This window comes from Thalia democratica, chromosome 4 (assembly GCF_965202585.1).
Source record: "Thalia democratica chromosome 4, ktThaDemo2.hap1.1, whole genome shotgun sequence".
NCBI classification, from domain to species: domain Eukaryota; kingdom Metazoa; phylum Chordata; class Thaliacea; order Salpida; family Salpidae; genus Thalia; species Thalia democratica.
In genome coordinates, this window is record NC_139168.1 from 15,043,428 (window position 1) to 15,069,992 (window position 26,565).

A 26,565-nucleotide genomic window follows, 5' to 3' on the forward strand; every position below is an offset into this window, starting at 1 on the left:
TTAGAATATTAAATTCTTCATTTCACACAGACCATGAAAATCAGCTCCATTGGAAGTCACTCCGCAGTCTACATCATTGAGTTTACCATATTTTATCCAAAAATGCACGCAGTCTTCATTACCTCCATAATTGTTTGGTTCACCCGATTTGAAATAGTACAAAAAGGGTTGGTCTTCGATTGCATTCACTGTCTGCCCATTCACATATCTGAAAAATCCTTCGGTTTGACGATCCGTTATTCCAACCCAGACGTTTTTTCCTGACGACTCTACCATTTTTCGGATTTTCCTTTGTTAAAATAAAAATTGTTTAAAAACATATGTGACATAAAAAACTTTTTGAGGCTTTTTTCAATGAAAAAACTACTAAATTACATTAATTATTTTTATTTCGACTAGTTTTTTTTATATTTTTTAGGTTATTTAAATTTTTTTGACTAATTTATTACACTAATTTATAGCACAAAGAATTAATATACTTAGCTCATTTGTCAATTAGCAAATACATTTTTGATATAATGAATATTTATCATCAAGCTTAAATTAAGTTGTTTAATATTTAGAAATACCAAAAACCTCTTTATTTTACTAGGTTAATCTAAAGGTTATTCACAACTAACGAATGATACTTAACACCATTTTCACCAAAACACTCATGTATTAAATCACCGCCCATAGCTTGACATTGCTTGCGACACTCTTCAAAGGTTCCTCTGTATGGTGTTATCTTGAATGTGTAGTCAAAAGCTGTTTTGAAAAATTACGAGTTGAAATTAAATCTAAGAACATTTTTTAGTATGAGTATAAGAAGTACACGTTAGACATTCTTGTAGGAAAAATGTTACCTCATTAATGAATATTATAAATTAATTTAAAATATCTACAATAAGTGTGGTTTAACGTAAAATTTGTAGTCTTATACATTTTTTAAACCACTTATAAGTATAAAAATTATAAGATTGTTTTTACAGAAACTTTCTAACAAGTTTCATTTAGTATTGCTACGATTTTCTCAACAGTATGCTCCAATGTCGAAATTCGCTTATTCAGCATTTCTATTATGGGTATGACGTCACAATTAGCATCTAAACCTCCTTTTTCACCTGAAAGTAAGTTATGTATAAGTTGCTATAGTATTTGATTAACAAACATGTTTTTGCTTTGGAAAACTATAAGTTTCAACTTAACTTTGGCAACGGTTTTTGTCGGCAAGCAATGTGTAAAAAAATTTATTCCTTGTTAGGTCTATGAATTTCAATAACTAATAATTTACAAAAATTACTTAAATATCTTTTTTCATTTCAAAAATACTATATTTATATATGACTTTTTTTCCTACTATACCTAGTTTAAACCTCAAACCACCCTTTGAATATGCCTATTTTCTCTTTCGTTATTCTGTTTTTATTAATCCCAGATTACCTAGCATAAATTTAAAAGTTTAGTTTTGTGGGCTAGATTCAAATACATGCAAAGGTATTTTTTACTTTAACGGGCCAGATTCCACTAACGTTGTTTTAACTGTGTTCTTCATTTTCGGGTGCACGACAACTTAAATTTGGACAGTTCAAATTCCGACAATTTTAATCGACCTTAACTAAAAAAGTAATGTGTATATGCTAAAAAATAATATTTTTGTATAAGTAGTGTTAAGATCTTCAGGCCTTTTTTTATTATTGAAAAATTTTAAGTATTTTTTGAGATATATCTAAAATAAGCATAAAAATATAGTTATTTATATTAGTTTTATAATATCTTAAGAAATGTTAAAAATTTTGTGAAAAAGAAAAAAACTGCCAGTAGATATTTATAGCTTTTGAGATATGGTTTTTAAATATTTTTTAAGTACTTGAGTTGTCGGAATTTAAATTTTCGGAATTTGAATTGTCATGTAAACGTCATTTTCGTATCTGGCCCACGAGTCGTATGTTGCCCACCCCTAGGTTAGACCAAATATCTAAATTTAATTTTTCTTTTTGAAGCAACCGTATAAAAAAAATAGTTTAGTTTATTCATAAATCATTTAAAACAAATTAATAAAAACAACTACAGTATACTACCGCTTAAGTACGCACTTTTTTTGGTACGCATCACGCCTTAAGTACGCACTTATCCAGAAAGACAAAGTAAAGGATGTTATACTGAAACTTCTAAGAAATTCTAGTTTTTTTTGCCTAAATTTTCAATCATCAAGTTTTTCCAGATTATTTTATGTTTCCAGGTAGAATGGCCAGCCTGCTGAGTTAGTCTGAGACTTTCACAACTTTTAAACTAGGTTGAGTAATCCTGAGTAGTCTAAGTGGTCTGAGATTGTGACAGTCCTGTTATTAAATGTTAAAAAAATAAATACTTATGTAGTGGTTGCAGAAAAGTAAAAAGAATAATGACATTTGAGCTGTAATGCTATGAAATAAGTAAATCTAGATGACAAAGTTAAAAAAACCTACAAATACAAAATAGTTAAGTCATAATTTAATTTAAATGTACATACATTGATGTTTTGAAAATGTTTGGTAAACACAATGTAGTTTGGTACTTTCCCTCTAACAAAACTAAATGTAGCTTAATGTTTTTTATAACCATTGACTGACATTGACTTTCTATATTAAATGTATGTATTAATTATGTAGAAGCTTTTTATAGAAAAAATAAATCATTTTAAAATCTATTAAAAATTTTGCAAATTAGAATTATGTTTTGAATACTATTTAAAATAAAAAGACTTGTTTATTTGGCTTAATTATTTGTTGGCTAGTTGTAAGAAAGAAAACAAACAACTAAATTTCATATTATACTATGTCGTCAAAAAGTACGTACTACCTATGCTAAGTACGCACTTTTTGGTCGGGTTCAATTTGCGTACTTAAGCGGTAGTGTACTGTACTTGAAGTTTTGATAAAAAAATCTTTGTTAGAGATAAGATACATATTTAATGCTTAAAGATTATAGAAATATATTTTTATCCAAAAAATTAAATACATTTACAAAGTTAAACGAAATTATAAAACCTTCAGGGTCATTAGTATTTGTGGTATTGTTACAAATAATTTTTCTGACTGCAGCAAGTGTTGATTTGTCATCATCGTAATTAGTTATTTCACTTACAACCTCGTGAAAGTAAACTATGAAAATTGTAAACCAGAGCTTCATTGTAATGAACTTATAACATCTCTACGTTTTTTGACTTAGTTATTAATAATTTAAACTTTATAAAAAATTATAACAACTATATTTGTTATGTTAATATTTGAGGACATAGTATTAAATGCTTTATAAACTATTTACTATATAATAAAAGTATAAACCAACAGAAGAAAATTTAAAACATAAATGTCTTTACATTATTTTTAGCCTCTTTTTTTTACATTTAAGTTTTACATTACATTAATTACAAAAAACCTTTAAAGTATTGAAGGTTCAAAAAACTTTTTTAAAGAAGGCTATTTACAAGTACAATTTTACACTACAAACAACTTTCATTAGACACTAATATAACAAATTAGTATTGAAATAGTAACATAATTATGTCACGTAAAGAATTTAAAAAAGAACGAAAAAAATTAAAAGAAATTTTTAATATTTTAAAAAATGTTATATAGTTGCTGCCTGACTCAAACTGAAGTTTTTAACAAAATTATTCAACTTATAAGACGTTTGACTGTTTTGCTGTTACTATGGTCATTATTGTTGTATTATTTGCTAAAACTTTTTGTATATTTCTAACAAAGACATCCAATTTACACGTTTCTACAAAAGGCATAATCAAATCACACCTTTTTATTTAAATTAACTTTGTTAAAATATAGTGTACAGTAAATTTTATCAAAGGTTTACATCACTTAACAGCAGCACGCACCTTTTAAAAAAACATTAACATTTTACGTGTAAGTGTTATACAAAATATAATCAAGCAAAAACTATAAAAAAAACTATTATTTGTCAAAAAGGGTGTAAGTTAGCAAACAAAAACAAGTTTAAAATTACCATGGACACTTAAAAGTACATGCTTAGTTAATCAAAGATTTTATAATGTATTTTTTGAACTTTACATATTTTAAATATATAATGAGCTTTCTAGACTAAAATGCACAAATTATCAGAGTTAAAACAAAAGTTTTCAAACTTTAAGCATGTTCAAAGTAAAGCTTTTTAAAGTTAACTAAAATATGTCTTTATGTTTGTTGACACATCGGAAATATGTGTATATATATATATATATATTAATTTATTTAATTATATAAAAACTATAATTCATACAGCTGTTTCACACATTGAAATGTAAAATTTCATGTGATCTTCAGTGAGTTGTAGTTTATTATAATAGTGAACAGAAATTTCGATTTTAGAATTTTTTATAGTAATTATTACGTAGTAATGGTACAGTTTATTGTACGATTAGTTGAATTTGAAATACGCTGTAAATGTTATTCTATGCTTTTTAGGAAAGTTTAAAAAGGTTATTTTGGAAAAATGTTTTAAGCTATTAGAAAAATTTTTTAAGCTGTTGGGAAAAATGTTATAAAATGCTATAAAATACTCGTGTTTGCCGCTTCGATTTTATTTTGTTTTAATATTTAGTTGGTTTTAATTTTGTTAAAAAAGTATTTTTGATAATGGATGCATATGTTTTGTCTTTCGCTTTTCTTGTTTAGTGTTACGTTCTTATCTGATTTTTCGATTTCTATTTTTTCTAAGTTACAAAGTTTGCAGCCGAATTTAGTATTGAATTTTAATTTTGTCCTGTTTAATATTTCCCATTTAATTTTGTAGTCTGTATTGTTATCTTTTAAGTTCCATATGTAATTCGCTAGTTCTGTTGTGTGTCTTTTGTTAATATTGTTGAATGATGATTTGTGGTTTCTGTATCTTTGTTTAAAGGTATTTCCTGTCGACCCTATATACTGCTTTGTTGTTTTATTTGATGTTACTGTTGCTTTATAAATTATATTTGACACTAGGCATTCGTTATTTAAAGGGCAAGGTTCTTTACGGCAATTACAAAGTTTATCTTTTATGGTGCTTTTATCGTCTATATCGCTTTTGTTTAATATTTTGTTGTTGTGAGCTATTATTTTACTTCTGAAATTATTTGTGCAACTGTAAGATATTTTGATTGTGTTTCGGTTGAATATTTTATGGAATGGGTGGTTTTCGTCAAATGATGTAGTGATCAGGTTTAAGAATTGTTTGCCTATTTTTGAACTTATATTTAGACTGAATGGTGGGTTGAAATATATTATGTCTCTTTTTCTTTGTTTTTTATTTCTTTCTGGTAAAGTGGTCTCATCGTATTTTAAGGTGTTTTTATAATTGGCCGAATTTAATGCTTTTTGGTATTCATTTTTTACATTGTTGAAGGATTCTTCGTTATTAGATAGTTTTATTAGTCTTCTGTTTATTGTTTCGGGTAGTTGTTTTAGTATTTGTCGGGGGTGGTTGGAGTTGTAGTTTACGTATAAAATTGGTGAGTTTGGTTTGTTGTATGGTTGGTAACTTGAATAATACTTTTAAAATACGATAAGACCACTTTACCAGAAAGAAATAAAAAACAAAGAAAAAGAGACATAATATATTTCAACCCACCATTCTGTCTAAATATAAGTTCAAAAATAGGCAAACAATTCTTAAACCTGATCACTACATCATTTGACGAAAACCACCCATTCCATAAAATATTCAACCGAAACACAATCAAAATATCTTACAGTTGCACAAATAATTTCAGAAGTAAAATAATAGCTCACAACAACAAAATATTAAACAAAAGCGATATAGACGATAAAAGCACCATAAAAGATAAACTTTGTAATTGCCGTAAAGAACCTTGCCCTTTAAATAACGAATGCCTAGTGTCAAATATAATTTATAAAGCAACAGTAACATCAAATAAAACAACAAAGCAGTATATAGGGTCGACAGGAAATACCTTTAAACAAAGATACAGAAACCACAAATCATCATTCAACAATATTAACAAAAGACACACAACAGAACTAGCGAATTACATATGGAACTTAAAAGATAACAATACAGACTACAAAATTAAATGGGAAATATTAAACAGGACAAAATTAAAATTCAATACTAAATTCGGCTGCAAACTTTGTAACTTAGAAAAAATAGAAATCGAAAAATCAGATAAGAACGTAACACTAAACAAGAAAAGCGAAAGACAAAACATATGCATCCATTATCAAAAATACTTTTTTAACAAAATTAAAACCAACTAAATATTAAAACAAAATAAAATCAAAGCGGCAAACACGAGTATTTTATAGCATTTTATAACATTTTTCCCAACAGCTTAAAAAATTTTTCTAATAGCTTAAAACATTTTTCCAAAATAACCTTTTTAAACTTTCCTAAAAAGCATAGAATAACATTTACAGCGTACTTCAAATTCAACTAATCGTACAATAAACTGTACCATTACTACGTCATAATTACTATAAAAAATTCTAAAATCGAAATTTCTGTTCACTATTATAATAAACTACAACTCACTGAAGATCACATGAAATTTTACATTTCAATGTGTGAAACAGCTGTATGAATTATAGTTTTTATATAATTAAATAAATAAATATTAAGCTCCAATTTGATTTGTCGAGCACTATCGATCAGAACTTTGTATAAAACCTTTAATATATATATATATAATTATACACAAAAATTTAAGTGTTGTTTAAACCAGATCGTAAACCGTTTAATGAACTATAACTAAAAATTGTTTTCTTAGTTTGAACTGGTTAAGTTTAAAAGTTTTTCACAGAACAAACGATTGTTTGTATGGACTTTAAGATTTTTTAATAAAATGAAGTTTGTGCAACAACTAAAACGTTCATTATCAATGTTTTTTAATAAGTTATTTGATTAAGAGTAGATTATACATGGATAATAAAAAGTGAGCGCAGTTTTAATCAGCTTGAAATTTTCAATTACTTATAAAATATCAAAAGATGTGTTAAAATGTTTTAAGCATATTAAGTATGTTTTTATTAGTTTTAAGTTTCGACGTGTAAATATTTTTAAGATTTTACAGTGTTTTTTTGAAAGCTAATTATTAATTTTACAAAAAATTGAGTTTAATTTGATTATATTACATTTATTTTTTTAATATTAAAAAGCTATTGAAATTTTTCTATTTTTTAAAAATTAAATATTTTCGAGTTTTCATATCATTATTTGTTTGCAAAACATTTGTAAATGCTAAAGCTGTTATGTTTTTAATGTTGATTTTAATTAAGATTTTAGATAAAACTTTTTTTTTTTGATTGACTTTATTATATATAGTAAAAAACAACAGCTGTGTACAAATTATTAGTTTATTATTCTTCAGATGTTGTTTTAGGTGAATAATGATTTTTAATAAATATATAATATAGAAAACTGACTATTCAAAAATGTGAAGAAAATGTATCTCTATATTTCTGATAATTTCTACTTACTTGAAAAAATATCAAATTATTACTTAACACTTCAAAAAAAAGAAGTAAATTTATTAAACACGCCTCTTATTGTAAATATGCTGAACACAGTCAATTTGATTGACTTTACAATTTTTCTTTTATTTTGTTGACACCGAAAAAGTATTATTTTTGATCAAAGATCAACAAACTGCAGCCCTCAAAGCAAAAATTTACGGCTCGCTAAGTAATTTTTGGCTGAAAACGTTTTCTTTTAACATTAAAAAAAGCTTACAGTTTAGTTTTTAACTAATTATGACTGAACTTTACAAGTGCTCTGTTGTGGTTTATTTTTGTACAATTAGGTTTAAAAATGGTTATCATATCATTGCTAGACTTTAAATAACTGTTGAAGCAAAAAGTTTTCTATCTTATTCACTTATAGAAACTTATAGGAAAATTTGCCGGCTGCTTCTAAAATGCTCCCGACCCTCGATCTAGTTAGATGCTACTAAATTTGAAAAAAAAAATTGATAGAGTTTTTATAAGTTTTAACATTTAGCAAAGTAAATCAAAACCTAATGAGTTTCCTAAACATTTTGTCTTTTATACGTAAAATAAACTTTTAAATTTTGTAGAGTCAAGTTATTTTAATGACAAGTTAGTTAAAAACTTGAAAAAACAATTAAGTTTGCTAATGAATAGGTCTTAGATACCTTTATAATATATTTTGATTGTTTTTAATATGTCTGTAAACTAAATTAAGTAGTTATATAATTTAATTCTTATGAACATAGTTTAATTAGTTTAATAAAAGCTTCACAGTAGTATAGTGCTCATGAAATAAATTCATACGTTATACCCATTTCAAACTTGTTCAAAAATTTAAGCAAATAGAATTATTTTGTTATACAAAATGCAATTTTATACAAGTTACATTTCTGGTATTTCTTAGTATACTAGGTCATATATAAAGTCTTGCACACATTTGCATAGGACATAATTCGCACTTTTTTAAAGAAAAATCATGTCTAACTAAAAGCATTACTATAAAAGAATACTATCAGTATTCAATTTAGAGATAATTTTAAGTACTTATAGACAAGTAAAAAGTTTTTAAAATGTATATAAAACAAAATAGATTTAAAACTAAAAACTGTTTCTAAAATTAACTTCTTTTAGAACTTATGTAATGTAAGCAAAAAGTTCTATCAAACTAAAGACTTACTGATTAAACTAGCTTCGTACTTTCGTTTATATAGCAAATATACACTGATTACGTAACTTAAGTTGTGTTAGATGCTGTTCTTATTTCCTTGTATATAATTATGTAGTTGTTTATAGTTTCCCGATGTATAATTATGTTGATACAATTACGGAAGAAACTTGCATGAACTTTTGTTGGTGCATCTAGTTTTTATTTTGTTTACTTTTAATGATAAAAGTTATTTTTTGAAAATGTTTTTTTGCTTAGTTCTATTTACAACTACAACCTAAAAATCTTCAAAGTTAATATGTAAATCTTATTATAGAAATATATTTATTTATATATAAATATATTCAATTTCAAAATACGTATAAACTAAATTAAGTTTCAAAGTAATTAGTTATATCATAAGTAAACTGATAAAATTACTTTAGCAGTTAAATTCCCCTTAAACATATTTCTTGTAAAAACTTCAAACATGTTAAATATGCTTATTTAAAATGATTTTTCTATGAAAAGTTATTAAATCAACATTATAAGTTGAAATTCATCAATTATTAAAACTAGTTTTATCAACTAAAAAACTATTAATGAAATAACAATACAATAACCTTTTTTTCTATTTAAAAATCTAAATGTACTAGTTTACTGATGATTTGAATAAATGTAATTTTTCACTGCTTAACTTAATATATACTTTTTATATTTATGAACTTTTCTGTTTCAAATTTTTTTCAATCCCTAATAAGTATTTTTTATAAACATCGACATATGATAGCTAATAAATACATGTTTTCTATTATACTTGTACTATATAAACTTGGTAGTGAGTAATTGTCTTTAACGAGCTATGAGCAGCTGAACACTTTAAACAATTTCCACAACATTAAAGTACAAAGAATAATCTAATTAGTTTTTTATTAAAATAGTTTTAAAAATTTGTGGCTTCGTTCATTTTAATAGGACTTTTTCTTGGGTAGTTTGATTCAGTAAGATCTTTTTTTAAAGCACATAACCAACTTCGAATTTATAATAGGTACTACACTCTTACATACTTTTAATTTTTTAAACTATTAGCTCGTATTTGTTTTAAGAACAAGATTAATTTTTTTTTTTAACAGTCAACTTGGTATTTTCAAACTACTTTTTAAATTTCTAAGGTTTTTTATACCGGTTATTTTTCAAGCAAATGTTTATATGTTGATTTTCATTGAACATATAGTAATTATATTAATTACCGTTTAATTTAAATATTTTTTTTTCCAAAATATTCTAGTTACAATTTATAAATCATTAAAACCCTAAAAACAAACATAAGTCAATAATTGTTAACCAAAGTATGTTTTTATGAACTTTTATTTTAAAAATTTGTCAGTATACTAGAACCTAGAACATAAGTTTGTGTTTTTTTGTTTTGTTAAGCATTTATCTTATATTTACTACCTTATAACCTATTTACTTAATATACTAATTTCATAAATTAATCGATATTTTGTTTCCAACTCACAAAAAAAAGTATTAAAATGCACCAAAATATTTTAAATTAAGTAAAACAATATGAATGTCTGATTAAAAACAATTTTTTAGTCATTTGTTCTTTTATTTACAATTATTGAAAAGAATAGAATAATAACTTTATTTCAAATTTATAAAAACGCTAAAAGTATATAGAATGTTATAAATCTAACGACTGAAATAAAATTTTCAAAATTTTTCTGCGATTACTTCTTACTTCTTTCCTTGTTAGCTGTAAAATAATTAATTGTTATTTAGATGTTAAAACTATTACACTTCTTAGATGTTTGTCAAAAAAACATCTGAAAATAACAAATTTGTTTTAACATACTAGCAACAGTTTAGAAATTATTATTTAATCATATATACAAAAGTAATTTAGTATTATAAAGCTTGTTTAACAACTCTATGAAACAGTGTTACTAGTTTAACAATAAGAAACGTGCGTCAGTTTAAATGAAGGAAGTACTTCGTAAATCATCATTATTATTTATATAGTTTTCACGTTTACACAAACTATGGTTAGCAAAAAACTTTCAAATCAAACATAGCTGATTTCTTCTAAATTCTTAACACACAATTATCTTAGTTACAACTTTGAAACTTATTTTGGTTGTTCGAAAAATATGTTCAAAATTTACAGAAAAATTCAAACAAATAATGTAAACTAATTTGAGTTGTTAGAATTCATCTGGTTTGAGTGGTTGTTCAAATCAGATCTGGTACCGAACCCGCCGTAGTTACTTTGGTGACCCAGATAACTGTGAACAATATTAGTAATGCGATTGTGTTTTTATAGACTCATTTTGAATATAAACCTTTTTTTTAATTACAATTACTTAGCTTGCTCTACTAAATATTTAAAAAATCTATTCAGTTAAAATTTATTTTTCAAATAATAAGTTTAATTTTTGAACATAAAAATAGATTGTTTTTTGATTAAACATACTTATTTTGAAAATGTTCGGGTTACATTGATTAGCATGGTCATTGGCGTTAGACTGGCTTTGCCTATAAAATAAACTCAATAATAATATTAAGAGCAAAGAAAGGTTTAAAACTTGAATATGATATAACTAAGTAAATTATTATTTTAAAGCAATATACTAACTGAGGTTTAGAATTTCATTAACAAATTCACGAGTACTTATAACCCTCTTACTAAATAACTTTAGATTGACTTAAACAATTTCAATAATAAAATTGTTGAACAAATTACTTGTCCATATCTTTAACTTGTTCTCGAGTGAACTGGTTCTAGAAAAGTGATGAAGTTAATTCATTTCAGCTTAATATATAGGATAGTTGTTAATTTAGGTTAATCCCCAATGTGTGGAATAGTTTTCACTCGTCGGTGATTTCCCTAATTGTCAACTGTACGTTTATTATATTTCTTTTAAATTACAAAAGATTAAGTACTTGGTAAGAAATAACTTAATTATCTATAATAAGAAAATTATATTGTATAGCTTATTAATATTCGGAAGGAAATTTTTCATTAGTTTATAAAATAAATTTAATTTTTAATTCATGTAAAAATGAATAAACTCGTAAGCTTTTAAAATACTAATTTGTACTTTATTCTAGCTTTTGTTTTTCATTCTTTAAATAAGTCCAACAGCTAACATGTATTTTTTACATTGTCATAGACTGTTCTTAAATAATTTTTTTGATGATAACTAAAATAACCACTAAAGTATTTTTTGAGTGAAGGTTGAATTAAAAAATTATAGTTAACTTGGCAATTTAATCGTTTTTTTATTTCCAGTGTCCAAGACAATGAGAACCCCTTTGTTCAGACAGTAAACTATAATAATTTAGTAAAAACTAATTTTTGTAAAAATTAAAACTGCTCAATAAAACTTTGAAGAAATGAACAAATACACGCTTTAGTCTCACTAATACTTTCGTTAATTAAAACATTTTCACGTGATAAATGGCTAAAATTATGTACACAATTAACAGTAACAAATTTATAAAGTAAACAAAATTAAAGTTAAAAATTTAACATTTTAGGTTCGAAAAGTTTAAAAAAAAATTTCCATAATAAAAGCACAATTAATTATCATATAAATTTTAAAATTAAAATTTTACTAACTAACAACTCATAAACGCATACAAGTTAAGAAGCTAAAACACAATATAAAAAATGAACTTTTCATAAAAATCGTAAAATGCCAAGCTCTAAAATATTATATCTTAAATTGATTTATTTAAGTTATTTTTTGTATTTAGTCTTTTTATTCATAACCTTTCTTTGAAATCTAAACTTTTAAATTTAGGTTGTTCTAAATACATTATCTTGTAGGCACTGGCCAATCCTATATTTTCAATATCAGTATGATGATTCTCAATTAAGTGTTTTAATAAGGCAGATTCGTCTCCTTTACCAACCAAGTTTAAACTTTTTTATGAAATATTTCCAGTTATTTCTGTGTGCATTTCATCTTACATTGAAACTATTTTTAGTCTGACCTAAATAGATTTCTTTGCATATTGAACATTAACCAAAATATATTCCATAACTTTTACAGTTTAATTTTGGTTATATGTCTATTGTTTGTTTTTATGTAACTCTTCTCATCATGTTTTTATAATTGCTGTATTTTCCGCGCATAATGCACATTTTTTGCTGTTATTAGTTGTTTCGTTGCTCCCCTTTTTGGTTATACAACTAAATATATTCCGCAACTAACCTAAACTTCTTGGTTTAGTGAAAGATTTTTTTTGCAAGTGGAAACAGTTTCTTTTCTTCTTTTATGAAATGTTCTTCTTTTTAATAACATTTTAAATTGAGATGACCAGTATATACTCTTATACTTTTGGATTTTTAGTTTATTTGAACTCTCACTGGAGTTAAATTCACTATCGTTTTCTAACTGGCTTTTGACTATTTTGGGATTAATATAGGACCTTATGCATTTCTTTTCATGTTTCAATAAACTTACCTTAAAATTAGATATTATGCATTTCTTTTCAAGTTCCAATAAACTTACCTTAAAATCTTTTTCGTTTTCATTTAATTATTTAAGGCGTTTTATTTTTCCTGTTATTATTCAATTAAAAATATTTTGTGGATGGTATGATCTAACATTTAGAAAAGTTTCGTTTTATGCAGTTTCCTTTATAAAACTTTTCGTCTTAAAAAATTTGATTTAACTATATGTATTAAGTACATGTTCTACGTCTAGGAAAGGAATTATTTTATTATCTTTGGACACTATACTGAATGTTATTGTAAGATTCAGGTTTTCAAATGTCTCTTTAAAATTTTCTAATTTTGATTTAATTAAATATGACACTCAACTACTTTCTTTTGGAAATCAATTTATCCCTACTCCAAAATGGGAAAAACAAGTTGTTCAAAAAGAACGTGAAAATCTACTGAAACACATTAGAGCAGTGCTTCTGAACCTTTTTCTAGTGGCGGAACCCTTTTCCAAAGTTCAACTTTTCCGCGGAACCCCTAATTTTATTTTTACATAAAATGTTTAATTAAATAAATATTCTTTTTTAAATTTCGAAAGGCTTTGCGGAACCTCTGAGAGGCGTCGCGGAACCCCATTTCAGAAGAACTGCATTAGAGCGTTAGAGTGCAAATTTTCTTTGAAAACAAAGAGAACGAAGTAGATGATATTAACTACAGTATTAGTTACAAACTAAACGTCCTAAAGTTTTAAAGACCTGAGAATAACGAAGTATCTGAAAATTTAAAATCTTTCCTACATTTCATCAAAAATAAGTTGAGAAATCTCAAAAATGATTTGATACTAAGGTACGAAAGTAGAAACAACCTGAATAAAAACAAACTGATATCTCTGAAGAAACTAAAATTAGAATCACAAAATAAAGATATAGTAATAGGCTAATCTGATAAAGATGGTAAAACGATTATAATTGACTATTATGACTACACGAAAATAATAAATGATGCTCAAGACCAGAACTACATAAAACTTCCATTAAATGAACCAAATGTTTGGAAAATAACCAATAAGAAATGAATAAAACTGAAATGAGTTTGTGTGAAAACAACATCATAGATGAAAATCTTTTATATAGTACCACAGAAATAACAAGAACAAAACTTGGTACTCTTGAAAATGCCACAGGCAGTGAATTCTTTTCAAACATGAACTAAGGCTGTACTTATCCGCTTTGGAAAACACATCAGCTGTCACCAGAGCAGCTGAAAGATTGTAATATTAATGATAATCCAGTCAGAATAGTCTAAGCAGCTGGAAACACCCACCTCAGCAAAATAACTGTTATATTAAATTTAGTTTTAGATCCGGTTAGTAGAAAATACTGCCAATATAAACTTAATGAGTACTGTAAGGATTCTAAAACCTACTTGGGAGACTTGAAATCCTGTAAATTATCAAACAAAGCTAAAAGTTGCTTAGTTAACATTGTTGACGTAGTCAATTTGTATCCATCATTTGAAGTAAGCCTCATTGAAAATACTTTAGAAGAAGCCCTTACTTTTTGGACTTGTTACAATACTAGTATGATCAAATGTATTGTCAAACTATGTAAGATGGCGATACACAATAACTTTATACAATTTAGAGAATGTTACTTCAAACATAAGAAAGGTATAATTACAGGGGACAATAATTCAGTGGCAATTGCTAACATTGCGTTTTATCATGTTAAAAGTACAGAATACAAAAAGAGTATTTCTTATTAAAAGATTTATTGATGAAGTTTTTTTATCTCAGAAAGCAAAGAAAATGCCAATGAGATCATCAAAAATTTAAAAGACACATTTGAAAACTATAATCTTAAAATAACATGCAGTACAATGTCTCAAGATATTGAAATAATTCCTTTCCTAGGCGTAGAACATGTACTTAGTATAGATAGTAGAATCAAATCTTTTAAGACACAAAGTTTTATAAAGGAAACTGCAAAAAAAAAACTTATCATAACTGGAAGATCATACCATCCACAAAATATATTTAAAGGAATCAAACAGGAGAAATCAAATGCCTCAAATAATTAAATGAAAACGAAAGTTTATTGGAACTTCAAATGAAATGCATAAGATCTAATTTTAATAATAAAATATTCAAAAGCCAGTTAGAAAACGATAGTGAATTTAAATCCAGTGAGAGTTAAAGAAAACTAAAAATTCATAAGTCTAACAATATATACTGGTTATCTCAATTTAAAATTTTAATAAAATTCATGAAAGAAGAAAAGAAACTTTTTCCACTTGCAAAAACGTCTTTCACTAAACCAAGAAGTTTAGGTTAATTGCTGAATATATTTAGTTGTACAGCCAAGAAGGGAAGCAACGTACCTACTACAAAGAGCAAAAAATGTGCATTATGCGGAAAGTACAGTACTTAAAAACAAACAGTAGATATAAAAGCAAAATTAAACTATAAATGTTATAGAATATGTTCTGCTTAATATTTAATATGCAAAAATTATATATCTAGGTCACACTAAAAATAGTCTTAAACTAAGATGAAATTCACATATAAGTATCTGGAAAATTTCCAAAAAATTTAAACTTGGTTGGTAAAGGAGACGAATCTGCCTTATTTAAACACTTGTTTTAAGAATCATCATACTGATATTGAAAATATAGGATTGGACAGTGCCTACAAGATAATGTTTTTAGAACAACCTAAATTTGTAAGTTTAGACTACAAAGAAAGTTTATTGATAAAAGACTAAATGCAAAAATTACCTTAGATAAAACAATTCAAGGTTTAATATTTTAGAGCTTGGTATTTTAAGATTTTTATGAAAAGAGAATTTTTTCATTGTGTTTTAGCTTGTTTACTTCTATGCGTTTATGAGTTGTGAGTTGGTCTAATCTTAATTTTAAAATTTATATGATAAATAATTGTGATTTTGTTATGGAAATGTTTTATAAACTTATATAACCTAAAAAGTTTAATTTATAAGTTTGTTACTGTTAAATGTGTATATAATTTCAGCATTTATCACTATAAAATGTTTTAATAAACGAAAGTATGAGATAAAGCGCAGGGTTGCCGAAGATCTGGCTGAGAAAATTTCCGGCATTTTACTAAAATTTTCCTGTCTTTTGTAAATCAATCTCTTTATATTTATTTGCTTATTCTTAAATACATAATTTAGCACTGAAAACTATATAAAACTTTTAATCATATTTTGTTACAGGTTAGAACAACAGTTTAGCGGCTGAATTCAATCATCACTTAAACCGTCTGTGTATTCATGGGATATACCTCTTACAACTTATCTTACAAGTTCAAACAACTTTAAAAAAAATATAGAGGTTAAATATACACATCAACTTTTTACATAAAAATACTTAACTAACTGCCTAATTAAAAATAACTCAAATATGTACCTACACAAAAAACACTTGGATTCTAAAATTATACTAGATAAACTTTTGTGTATTTTTCAGTTTCACTATGGAAGTGTCCTTGCTAGAGATCATTAAAACTAAAGTAGGGTACTTGTTCAATATGTTGCTAGAAAAACTTTGCAGTTTTATAAATGATAATTTATACTATATAAAATATAATGAAGTTTAATTTAAATCAAATGAATACATCGCAAAATAAATAATTTTGTAACTTTATAAGAAAACTTTGCAATTTAAGTCTGACTTTTAAGAGTTTTGTAATTAATTTTTACAAGTTGAAGGCTTTGAAAAATAAGGATTTTTTAAATATTAAACTGATAAAACCTGACCTAGTTCAATAGCCCCCCCTTTTTTCCTGACTTTTGTCTTTTTTCCGGACTTTTAATAATTTCCTGACCTTGTAGCAACCCTGGAAGCGTGTATTTGTTCATTTTTTCAAAAATAGTATTTTATTTTTTTAACAATTTTGAAAATGTTGTTAACTTACTTATATAATATTTTTTCTGGTTATAGAGTCAAGTAAAAATCATAGTTATTAAATAAAGTATATTTGGAATATAGTCTATTCAAAACTTTATAAATAAATATTTCAAAACCAACTGATTACAACGCTATTTTAGTCTTTACTTAGTTTAATTTTGTAAAACTGATTTGGAGAAACCCATTCAAAACGAAAAAAATACTTCTTCATCAATACGCTGAGTTAACATTAAAGTTAAATAGAACGATTTTGAAAAAAAAAAGGATTTTAAACCTTACTACAAACAACAATATAAGTAAGCCTAACTTAAACTCTACAACTTGTCCGTGAATGAAAACTTTGTTTAAAAATAACTTTAATTACATTTATAAATAGGTTCATTCAATAACCTAACAACCCTTACAAACGTGAAAAAAAAACTTTTATTTAAAATTTACAAAATAAAAAACGACACATGACACGTAAAAAATAGTTTATTTACAAAAGTTAAAACAACATTACTTAAAAATGAAGAAATCTTTATCACAGATATTTTAAAAACTGCATAAGAAATAATAAATACTTCTCGGTATCTGTTATAAAAATTAAACAAATTTTTATGTTAATCGAAACATACGTATACAAGTATTATATGCATAATATAGTACTTTTGAAAAAAACTAAACATTATTTAGATTTTATATTTAATATTGTAAATAGTATTTCGTTATTATTTTTAGAAAAGTATAAGTATATGAACTATATTTATGTTTATTATTTATAACGAAACGCTAAACAGTGAAGAACTAACAGTTAGCTTTAAACAGTTAATTAAAATATTTACCTTTTGAAAAAATCATGAAAACCATTATAACAATTTTTTTCACCAATAACATAGAATAGAGAGAATAAACAGTAATCTCTCAATAACAAGGTTGAAATTATTTTTTAATTAAGCTTTTATATTTAGGAAAAAAACTGTTGAAATCCATATACTACAAAAGGAAGAGTTTTATAGATTATTTCAGAACTGTAGACACCATCAGGATTTTAAAATAGTGATGAAAAAATGCATATACTTTTTAGCTAATTTGACATACATTTTTATTAGGTTAACCACTAAATTTTTTTGAATTATTTTCAGGGTTTTAGAACTATAAGTCGGATTCTTTTTAGTAGAAAATTAAAATTGGGTTTAAAATGTTTTTGAAGAAATGTCAAAATAAATTAACACCTGAACCAATTATCAGAGAAAAGTAATAGAAGGTGCAATTTAAAAAACAAAAGTTAACTCTGGTAGATTTTGAAATATCAAATGAATTAAATATGCAAGGGTAGTTGAGAAAAAATGTGTTTGAAAATACTAGTTTGAAAAAGCTGTATATGTATATATTGAAAAACTGCCAATGAAATGTATTATGCTCTTTAAATACTGCAGGGGAAGTTGATGGAACGTTTTTAACTGTAGTATACAAGATTTCAGTTTTTCGAGTCTTTTTTATTATTTGCTTTTTTTGCTATGTTGAATATCTAAATTACTTGATTTATCTAACCAACATACTTTCTTTCACAAACAATAAAAAAAGTTTTATGACTGCATGAAGAAATCGAAGGTTCCAACTTATCTGAAATGATGAAACACGTATGTTAATGGATGTCATAGATGTTGATGGAATAATGAGAGTCTCACTTGCAATGACATAGGTGTGTAGATGGCATAGAAGCTTTTGGTCGTTTTGAAGTAGTTTGAATTAACTAAAAGTTTAAATTAATAAAATTAAAGTGGCTTATTAATCCAACAAGTTTCAAGGAATTCAAGATCCGATTGTTCAGGTGAAGCTTGAGTTAAAAAACAATCTAATAACAAATTATAGTTATCTGATTAGTAACTGTGACAGTGTGTACATTGGCAGAACGTCCAAGAGATTCCATATGAGAAGGGACCAACACGTTTTTAATTCCCTCAGAAGATGGATGGACATTGGTTTAAAAAAACAATCTAATAGATCATCAGCGATTGCCGAACACTTATTAAACAATTCAGATTGTGCAAAGAACTATAGTGATAGTAACTTTTCAATCATAAGTAAAGCTCGTAATGATTATCATTTAAGTGTTTTAGAATCTTTATTTATAAAAACATGCAAACCTTATTGTGTAAGCAACAATACGTTTACAAATCTAATCTTTATAAGTTGTTATAGATTAAATTTAAGAAAATTTTTAATGAATTTTTGTTTTGAATTTTGTCGCTTATTTTGGTGTTTGTTTTTTTTTTCATTTCTATTGTTGCTTATTTTAGTTAAATTACTGATCAACTGTTTTATTTATGTATTTGTGAATTGTGAATGTCTAATTAAATTTTCGCTCAATTGTGCTAATTAGTGTTAATTTATTTTTTCTTATGTAACCTCTAACGATTCATTTACTCAAAATTTAATCTTAAAATTAGTTGCTTACAAAAAAGTTGAAAAGCGTTAGCCGAAATCGATTTTATTTGTTGTTTGCTTTAATAAAAGATGTTTTTTAATGAATATTGTCTTAGAGTTTTGTACAAGTTATCTGATTGTTAAAAAACTGTAAAAAAAGAAACTCTTGCAGTTGTAACCGCTTGGTAGCGGTTTAGAGTTGTTTCTAATTAGGGGTTTTTTCTGACTTGTTTACTTCTTGAAGCTGTACCGCGTGAGCGGTAATTGTCTCTTTTTTACTTTCTTTTTTTTTCAAGCGAGTATAAATTAAGAATATCGCGTAGTCAGTACGGTTCAGTTTTTCTAGTTTCTACTTCATTGAGTGGTCTGAACTCAGTGCAGCTTTTTGCTGCACTTAAGTTTTAATGGTTTCAATCTTGTTGTCAATACTTTTCGAGTTTGGTTTAAACATGTAGTGTTTAGTTTCTGTTATTCTAGTGTAATGTTGTGCAGTGTTTTATCATCTTTTCGTTTCGCAAATTCATTGTAAATAAAATCATTATCACAGATTCGAACTGTTTTGTTAAACCTTTAGTAAATATTAAGTAAGTCATTTTAGTTTATTTAAGTCAATTATAAAATAAGCGTTATCTGGGGGACTTCTACTTTATATAAGTTAGAGCGCACGTTGCGTATTAAACCAGGCCAAAAATAAGTATATAAGTAGAACTTTTACCAGGTAGCGACATGATGACCCGGACGTCCAGTTATTTATAGCTGGAATCGAACACAGATACCTTCATTAAAATTTTTACGTTTTGTAGATATTGACTTGAAAACAGAGTAAAATAAACCTTATTTAATAATATTAAAAATTCGATAAATTTAAGGGCATTTATTTAACCCAGTCATCTGGTCTGTAAAGTTTTAAAAATGAGTTTAAAATTTCTAGTTGGAAAAACAACTAAGTAGTTCGAGTTTGTGAGAGATTTGTGTTGTTTTTTTGCAAAAAGTAATTAGCTTTATTGTGTTGAATTTTATGTTAAAGTGGTTTGGGAAAAGCTAATGGACATGTGTTAGAACTAAAATGTATTTGTTGTGTAGATATTATTGCAATTCATTGTTGAAGCGTTTTTTCAAAATGAGTTTTAAACTTGTACGAGCAAGTATAAACAAAAGTTTGTCTTGTTTTCAAGTTGTTCCGCGTTTTGTCAAATTAATTAAATATCGTTCAATCATTTTAAACATTTTATTAAAAATTAAAATGAAACTAAAGGCTTCTAATAATAAAACTTTCTTATAACAAAAAGAGTTTTAAACGTCTATAAAAGTTAGCAACTGTAAAGTTTAATTGTTTTGTTTTCAAACAATCGTTTAATTTGAACTATAATGGATAATAAACTTTTTAAACTGCATGTAAAAACATTGTTGTTTTTTCGTTCGTCCTTGTAAAAGTATTTGTATGAGGTTATTAAAACTTGTTTTCGAGTGCATAATCGGTTAATGAAGTGAAATTTCTTAAGTTTATTAAACTTAATTTAGTTTTATTTTTAGCAACAATGTTATGTTCAAACTTTAAACTATAATATTTAAAGTTTTTTTTTTTACAATGACCTTGTTAATTGCTTGAAACAAACTTTATTGGCTTGTTTTTTGTTGTTATACACTTCAGCTTACTTATAAAAACACAATTTTAATAAGGTCATTTGAGCTATTAATATCTTATTCAACATTTAAACGCTAACAACAACTTTGTTTTTAACTTTCTTAGAATGTTAAAGTTTTATAAATTAGTATAAAGTTCAAGAGCTATATATTTTTACGAAACAAATTTAAGCTTTTGAAATGAATATAATTGTTTGTTTTGTCAACTAACTCATGTTGAATGTGAAATGTTTTTAATATACTAAAAGTTTTTATAATGAATAATTAGTTTAAACTGAAGCTATAAATGTTTTTTAAGTTTCTTATAAACATACTTAAAAGTACTTGAAAATACTTGAAATAGTATTTTCATTATATTTTCGCTTGAACTTTAATTGCACTTTCGCACGAACGGCTCGAGAAACGAATCGGCGAGGAGCGGTAGAGGAGACGTATGAACGAGGTGAGGAACGAGGAGATAAAGAGGAGATGTATGAAGAGACGGATCAGAGGATTCCGTAGCGCCAAGAGACCGCTGGGTGAGGCAAGGAGACGGTTCCGTAGGGCCAAGAGACCGCTGGTTGAGGCAAGGAGACGGGTTCCGTAGGGCCAAGAGACCGCTGGTTGAGGCAAGGAGACGGTTCCGTAGGGCCAAGAGACCGCTGGGTGAGGCAAGGAGACGGTTCCGTAGGGCCAAGAGACCGCTGGGTGAGGCAAGGAGACGGGTCCGTAGGGCCAAGAGACCGCTGGTTGAGGCAAGGAGACGGATTCCGTGGCGCCAAGAGACCGTTGGGTGAGGCGAGGAGACGGATCGGCGTGGACCGGTCAGACGACGAGGAGATGTGCAGGGGCGGAGCGAGTTCCGGCGGCGAGGAGATTTTTTGAGCTGTCTACATTTTTCTGTTATTTAAGTCTTAATGTGTTCTAACCAACTCTTAAGTTTTATAAACGATGTTGATTTGATAGGTAAATGTTTTTAGCATATAAATATCTTCTAGCATTTAAGTTCTATTTTGATGTATATATATTTTTTTTTTTTGTCAACCGTTGGTTAAAAGCTTTAACAGTTACATTTAAACATTTTGACACTTAAACATAATTTTAACTGATTTCTAAGCATCTTCTTAACGTAACACTTGAAGTAAAGTTAAAAAAATTAAGAAAATACCCCACACCGAAGTTTTTTACACCGGTTTTAATTAAGAGTGTATTTTGTCCGTGTAATCGTTCTCTTGTCAGAATCTAAAAGTTTTCATCTAAAGTTTTTTAAAGTTTTACGACTTGTTAGCAAAGTAAAGTTAATGTTTTTTTCTAAACCGTAGCTGAAACTCCAATTTGACCGTTTTAGGAGTGAAAATGTAACCGCTTGGTAGCGGTTTAGAGTTGTTTCTAATTAGGGGTTTTTTCTGACTTGTTTACTTCTTGAAGCTGTACCGCGTGAGCGGTAATTGTCTCTTTTTTACTTTCTTTTTTTTTCAAGCGAGTATAAATTAAGAATATCGCGTAGTCAGTACGGTTCAGTTTTTCTAGTTTCTACTTCATTGAGTGGTCTGAACTCAGTGCAGCTTTTTGCTGCACTTAAGTTTTAATGGTTTCAATCTTGTTGAAGTGATTTCGATTTTAGAATGTTTTTTAGTTTGGTTTAAACATGTAGTGTTTAGTTTCTGTTATTCTAGTGTAATGTTGCGCAGTTTTTTATCATCTTTTCGTTTCGCATTTCATTGTAAATATATTCATGATCACAAATTCGAACTCAATTTAAATTAAGTAACTGATTTATTAAACATTTAGTAAATGGTAAGTAAGTCATTTTAGTTTATTTAAGTCAATTATAATTTAAGCGTTATCTTGGGGACTTCTACTTTATATAAGTTAGAGCGCACGTTGCGTATTAAACCAGGCCAAAAATAGTATATAAGTAGAACTTTTACGAGATAGCGACACAGTAATGTTATAAAGTTAAATAATCTAGCTGCAGATATATCAATTTGATAAAAATAAATTCGAGAAATTTAAGAAATAATACTATTAGTACAAAAGAAAAAAGAGGAAATCAAGTTGAACACTAAATAATAAATGATGACGAAATCAACATCGATAAGTTTGATACCCAAGTATTGGTTGGTAGTATTCTAATTTTATTGTTTTTAATTTTTGTTTATAGACTTTACATACGATTTTTCCTAAATCGTAAAAAAAATAAAACCTTGTCAGGAAATTTAAGAGTCTACATCGCTAAAGGGTATTTTTATTGTACTTGTGCCGGCACTATCTTAAATTCTAAACAATTGCTTTAAAGGGAATTGCAATTAAAAAGCGAAGATAATGATGATTCGTTTTTAAGTGTCTTTACAGATTAGATAATCACACTTGAGTGATGATAACACTGAGAACGATGGCAGTTTGAAACGGCCGTTGATTCACATTCTTAATTCAATATATCTTTTTCATAAAAGCATTAAAAATTCCAGTACTTAGATTACAAAAATTGATGTTTGCTCTTTTTTTACAACAAAAACTGTATACTATAAAGTTCTGTGTTGCAAGGAGAAAAAATTTGGCGATATTGTAAAAAAAATTATTTACTCTAAGTTTCTGAACAAAGAAACCTTAAAAAATCTATAACAGGTTCCTTCAACTTCTACAACATCAGTTGAATATACACAGTGTTCGCAAACAGCTGTAACTGAAGCTAAAGTTACAATGCATCTTGCTATACATGGAAACATGGCCACTAGCACATGTCTTATTAAGTGCTTAAAAGTTGTTCAAGGCATAAGGGCGTTCAGTCTGCACATCTTGCAAGAACAAAATGTACTGCAGTAGTGAAGAGTATTTCATGCCAATGTGCAAAAAAAGCTTTTACAAGACATTGGCTGTACAGCACTTTTAATTTTTGATGATGAGGCTACAGATAAGGCTGGTCACAAGAGCTACTTTGGTTAGCTTTTAAAAATACAAATATCTATAAAGTTATTCATTTGAATCTGAGTTTCAAAACTCATTTTTATAATTCCCAACCTGACAAAAAGTTTGAAAACAATCAACCCTTTTCAAATTATTACCTCCTGCTCCAAGGGTCAACGTTGCCTATTTTGAAAAATCCGGGTTTAAAAAGTATTTAGTCAAAAGTAAGAATTAAGTAATAAAATATTTCTAGGTATTGTTATAAAATACATTAGTTTAAAAGAAAAAAGTCTAAAATATACATTTGTAAGTTATAAAGATTTAGAAAAAGGAACAGGGCGGGCAATGGCACAAGCTGTTGAAGACGTTTTTCAAATTAATAACTTACAAGTAGAAAATAACAGATATCTAAAGCAAATTAACATTTTTCAATGCAAAAGCGATTATTAACATTTTACAAAATTTTAAAGGGTACAAAAGTAAATAAGTCAGAGCTTCTGCTAAAAATTGGAAAATCAACCCCTTATTAAACATAAATAGACAACTAGTTATAGTTCGTTGAAGGAACACTTAAATTATTTGCACCAACATTCTCATTAGTTGTTTTTTAAATTTAAAAAAAAAAGTGTTGACTCTGTTTTTTTGCAAGTCCTACTGTTTTGCAACTCTAAGAGTGTAAATACATTATTAAAAAGAAAAGCTAGAAGACGCCATGAGCTACAAGGAATATAGGCAACTACTTGGAAGTTGAAGGGTTGCCGCAGATGAATGATTGAAAATTGTCAAAAGACGACATGCATTGATATACAAAAATATTTTTAAAATAGATAAACAGTTGAACATTGTATTGAAACTTCATCCATCGTTATATGAAAATATTTTTGAAATAGATAAATAGCTAGACATTGTGTTCAAACGTCAACGATCGCTTATGAAATATTTTTCATAACCACCACGCATTTATATAGTAGTTTTCAGGAACAATTATCAATTTAAATAACAATTTCGCAAGACAATCAAGCTGCGATCAACTATTTTGTTTATGGAAATAAAGCTTAAAAATCAAATTAGTAAAAATAAATTTAAATAAAAAACTTTAAAACATTTAAACCTTGTCAAATTCGAGAAGTTAACCAGTTTTAGTGAAAATTACTCAATAGATTTAAATCAGTTGTCATATCTTTTGATTGTTATGATTCGCCAACAGTATCTGCTGCTGCAAACCGATTAAAGCTTTAGATAAAATAAACTTATTTTTCGGCTTTTTGGTTTTGCTTGCTGCATTAATGCCTAAAGTACAAATTTCGTATAAGGTAATGAAGTTACCTTGTATACTTTGACTGTCAAAAAGGCAAAAGACCATATAAGCAATTTTCAAAATTAGTAGCTAGAACTAGAAATTCTAGCATAACAGATAATGAGTCAGTAAATCTCTCTGCTTCTGTACAAAAAGTTTGCAACAATGTGTATATAGATGTCGCAGAAAGGTTAAAATGTTCTAACCACTTACTCATTGCTCATATATTTGACGACAAACCATGTATTTATCTCCATTTCCCTCAGATTTAACAGAAAAAGTAAAAGGTATTATCCAGATTTAGCGTGTAAAATTTTAGTATACAAGTTTTGATCTTTATACAAAAGAAATTTTTTTTAACAAAATATTACAACTTAAAAATCAGTTCATAATTTAAATAACATCTCCTTACATCTGCTGCTGACTGGTAAAAGAATGCAGGTTTAAGAAAGTGGCGTAAAATAATAAACAAAAAGCGTAAATAAGGCTATTTAATTGGTTGAAATTGCCTTCACATCAATGAAGCAAGCACATTGACTGAACTGCAATTTGTTATATTAGAAGGATGAAAAAATAAACAAGTAAGACTGCCAACAGAGAGAAATTACCAGCCGTTATAAGAAACTTTTACTCAAATCTGTTGATAAAAAACTTGATATAAAAAGTCGTTAAAGAATGTCGTTTGCTGAATGTTAAGAGACAAAAATGCATGTTTCAAAAAGTTGTTAAGTTTCAAATAGATAAACACAGTTAACTAAAACGCCACATTAATTCAGCACCTATAAAAATAAGTCACTGTAGATTGCTGTTGAAAACGTTTCTTCCTTCTTAAAAAAATGGGAAATCTTCAAACTCCGGTCAGAGATGGACAAAATTCAAGTGTGAAGATGTCTGAAATCAACTAGGTATCCTTACGCTCTGCTACTTTTGAATCGCTAACCGACTGCTCCTTGAGCCGTCTGACGTCAAATTTGATCGCTTGAACGCCATATGCGAGAAACTGAGAGGAGAAAATATTGAAATCGGCAAATACGTATTACCATATCTGCACGGTAACCAAAAATATGATATTTAAACGTTTTTATACGAACTTAAAAACTATAATGTCGAAAAATATTGTCGAAAAGTGGCACACACATAGTAGGATGTTCTGCAGAAAATAGGTAGTGTTCATGACACAGCATCCTTAAAACAAACAAAATGTACAAAAATTATAACTAACATTCTTGCACCTATATTCAAAAAACTAATTATAACTGATATGATGGGAAAGAGCTGTAGTTTTTACATAGATGACAGCACAGACAAATCAGGATGCAGTTTTCTGGGTTAAATGATTTTTAAT

General features: G+C 27.0%; 1 protein-coding gene across 1 annotated transcript; it reads right to left on the minus strand.

Moving 5' to 3' along the window:
* On the minus strand, nt 1-26,210 carry LOC145833069 (hepatic lectin-like). Its single transcript, XM_082940268.1, has 4 exons — nt 26,165-26,210; nt 984-1,103; nt 621-747; nt 1-289 (listed from the first exon to the last, which is right to left on the minus strand). Exons 1-4 carry the CDS (start codon nt 26,208-26,210, stop codon nt 1-3), a joined length of 582 nt encoding a protein of 193 aa, XP_082796394.1.
* Between the last annotated feature and the right edge of the window lie 355 nt (nt 26,211-26,565).

Excerpts from the sequence above, each read along its gene's own strand:
- LOC145833069 (XM_082940268.1), bottom strand. The coding sequence starts at position 26,210 with ATGGCGTTCAAGCGATCAAATTTGACGTCAGACGGCTCAAGGAGCA. Across the intron at positions 1,104-26,164 it reads GTCAGACGGCTCAAGGAGCA|GTGAAAAAGGAGGTTTAGAT; the intron begins GTCGGTTAGCGA and ends ACTTACTTTCAG. Across the intron at positions 748-983 it reads AGCAATACTAAATGAAACTT|CTTTTGACTACACATTCAAG; the intron begins GTTAGAAAGTTT and ends TTTTCAAAACAG.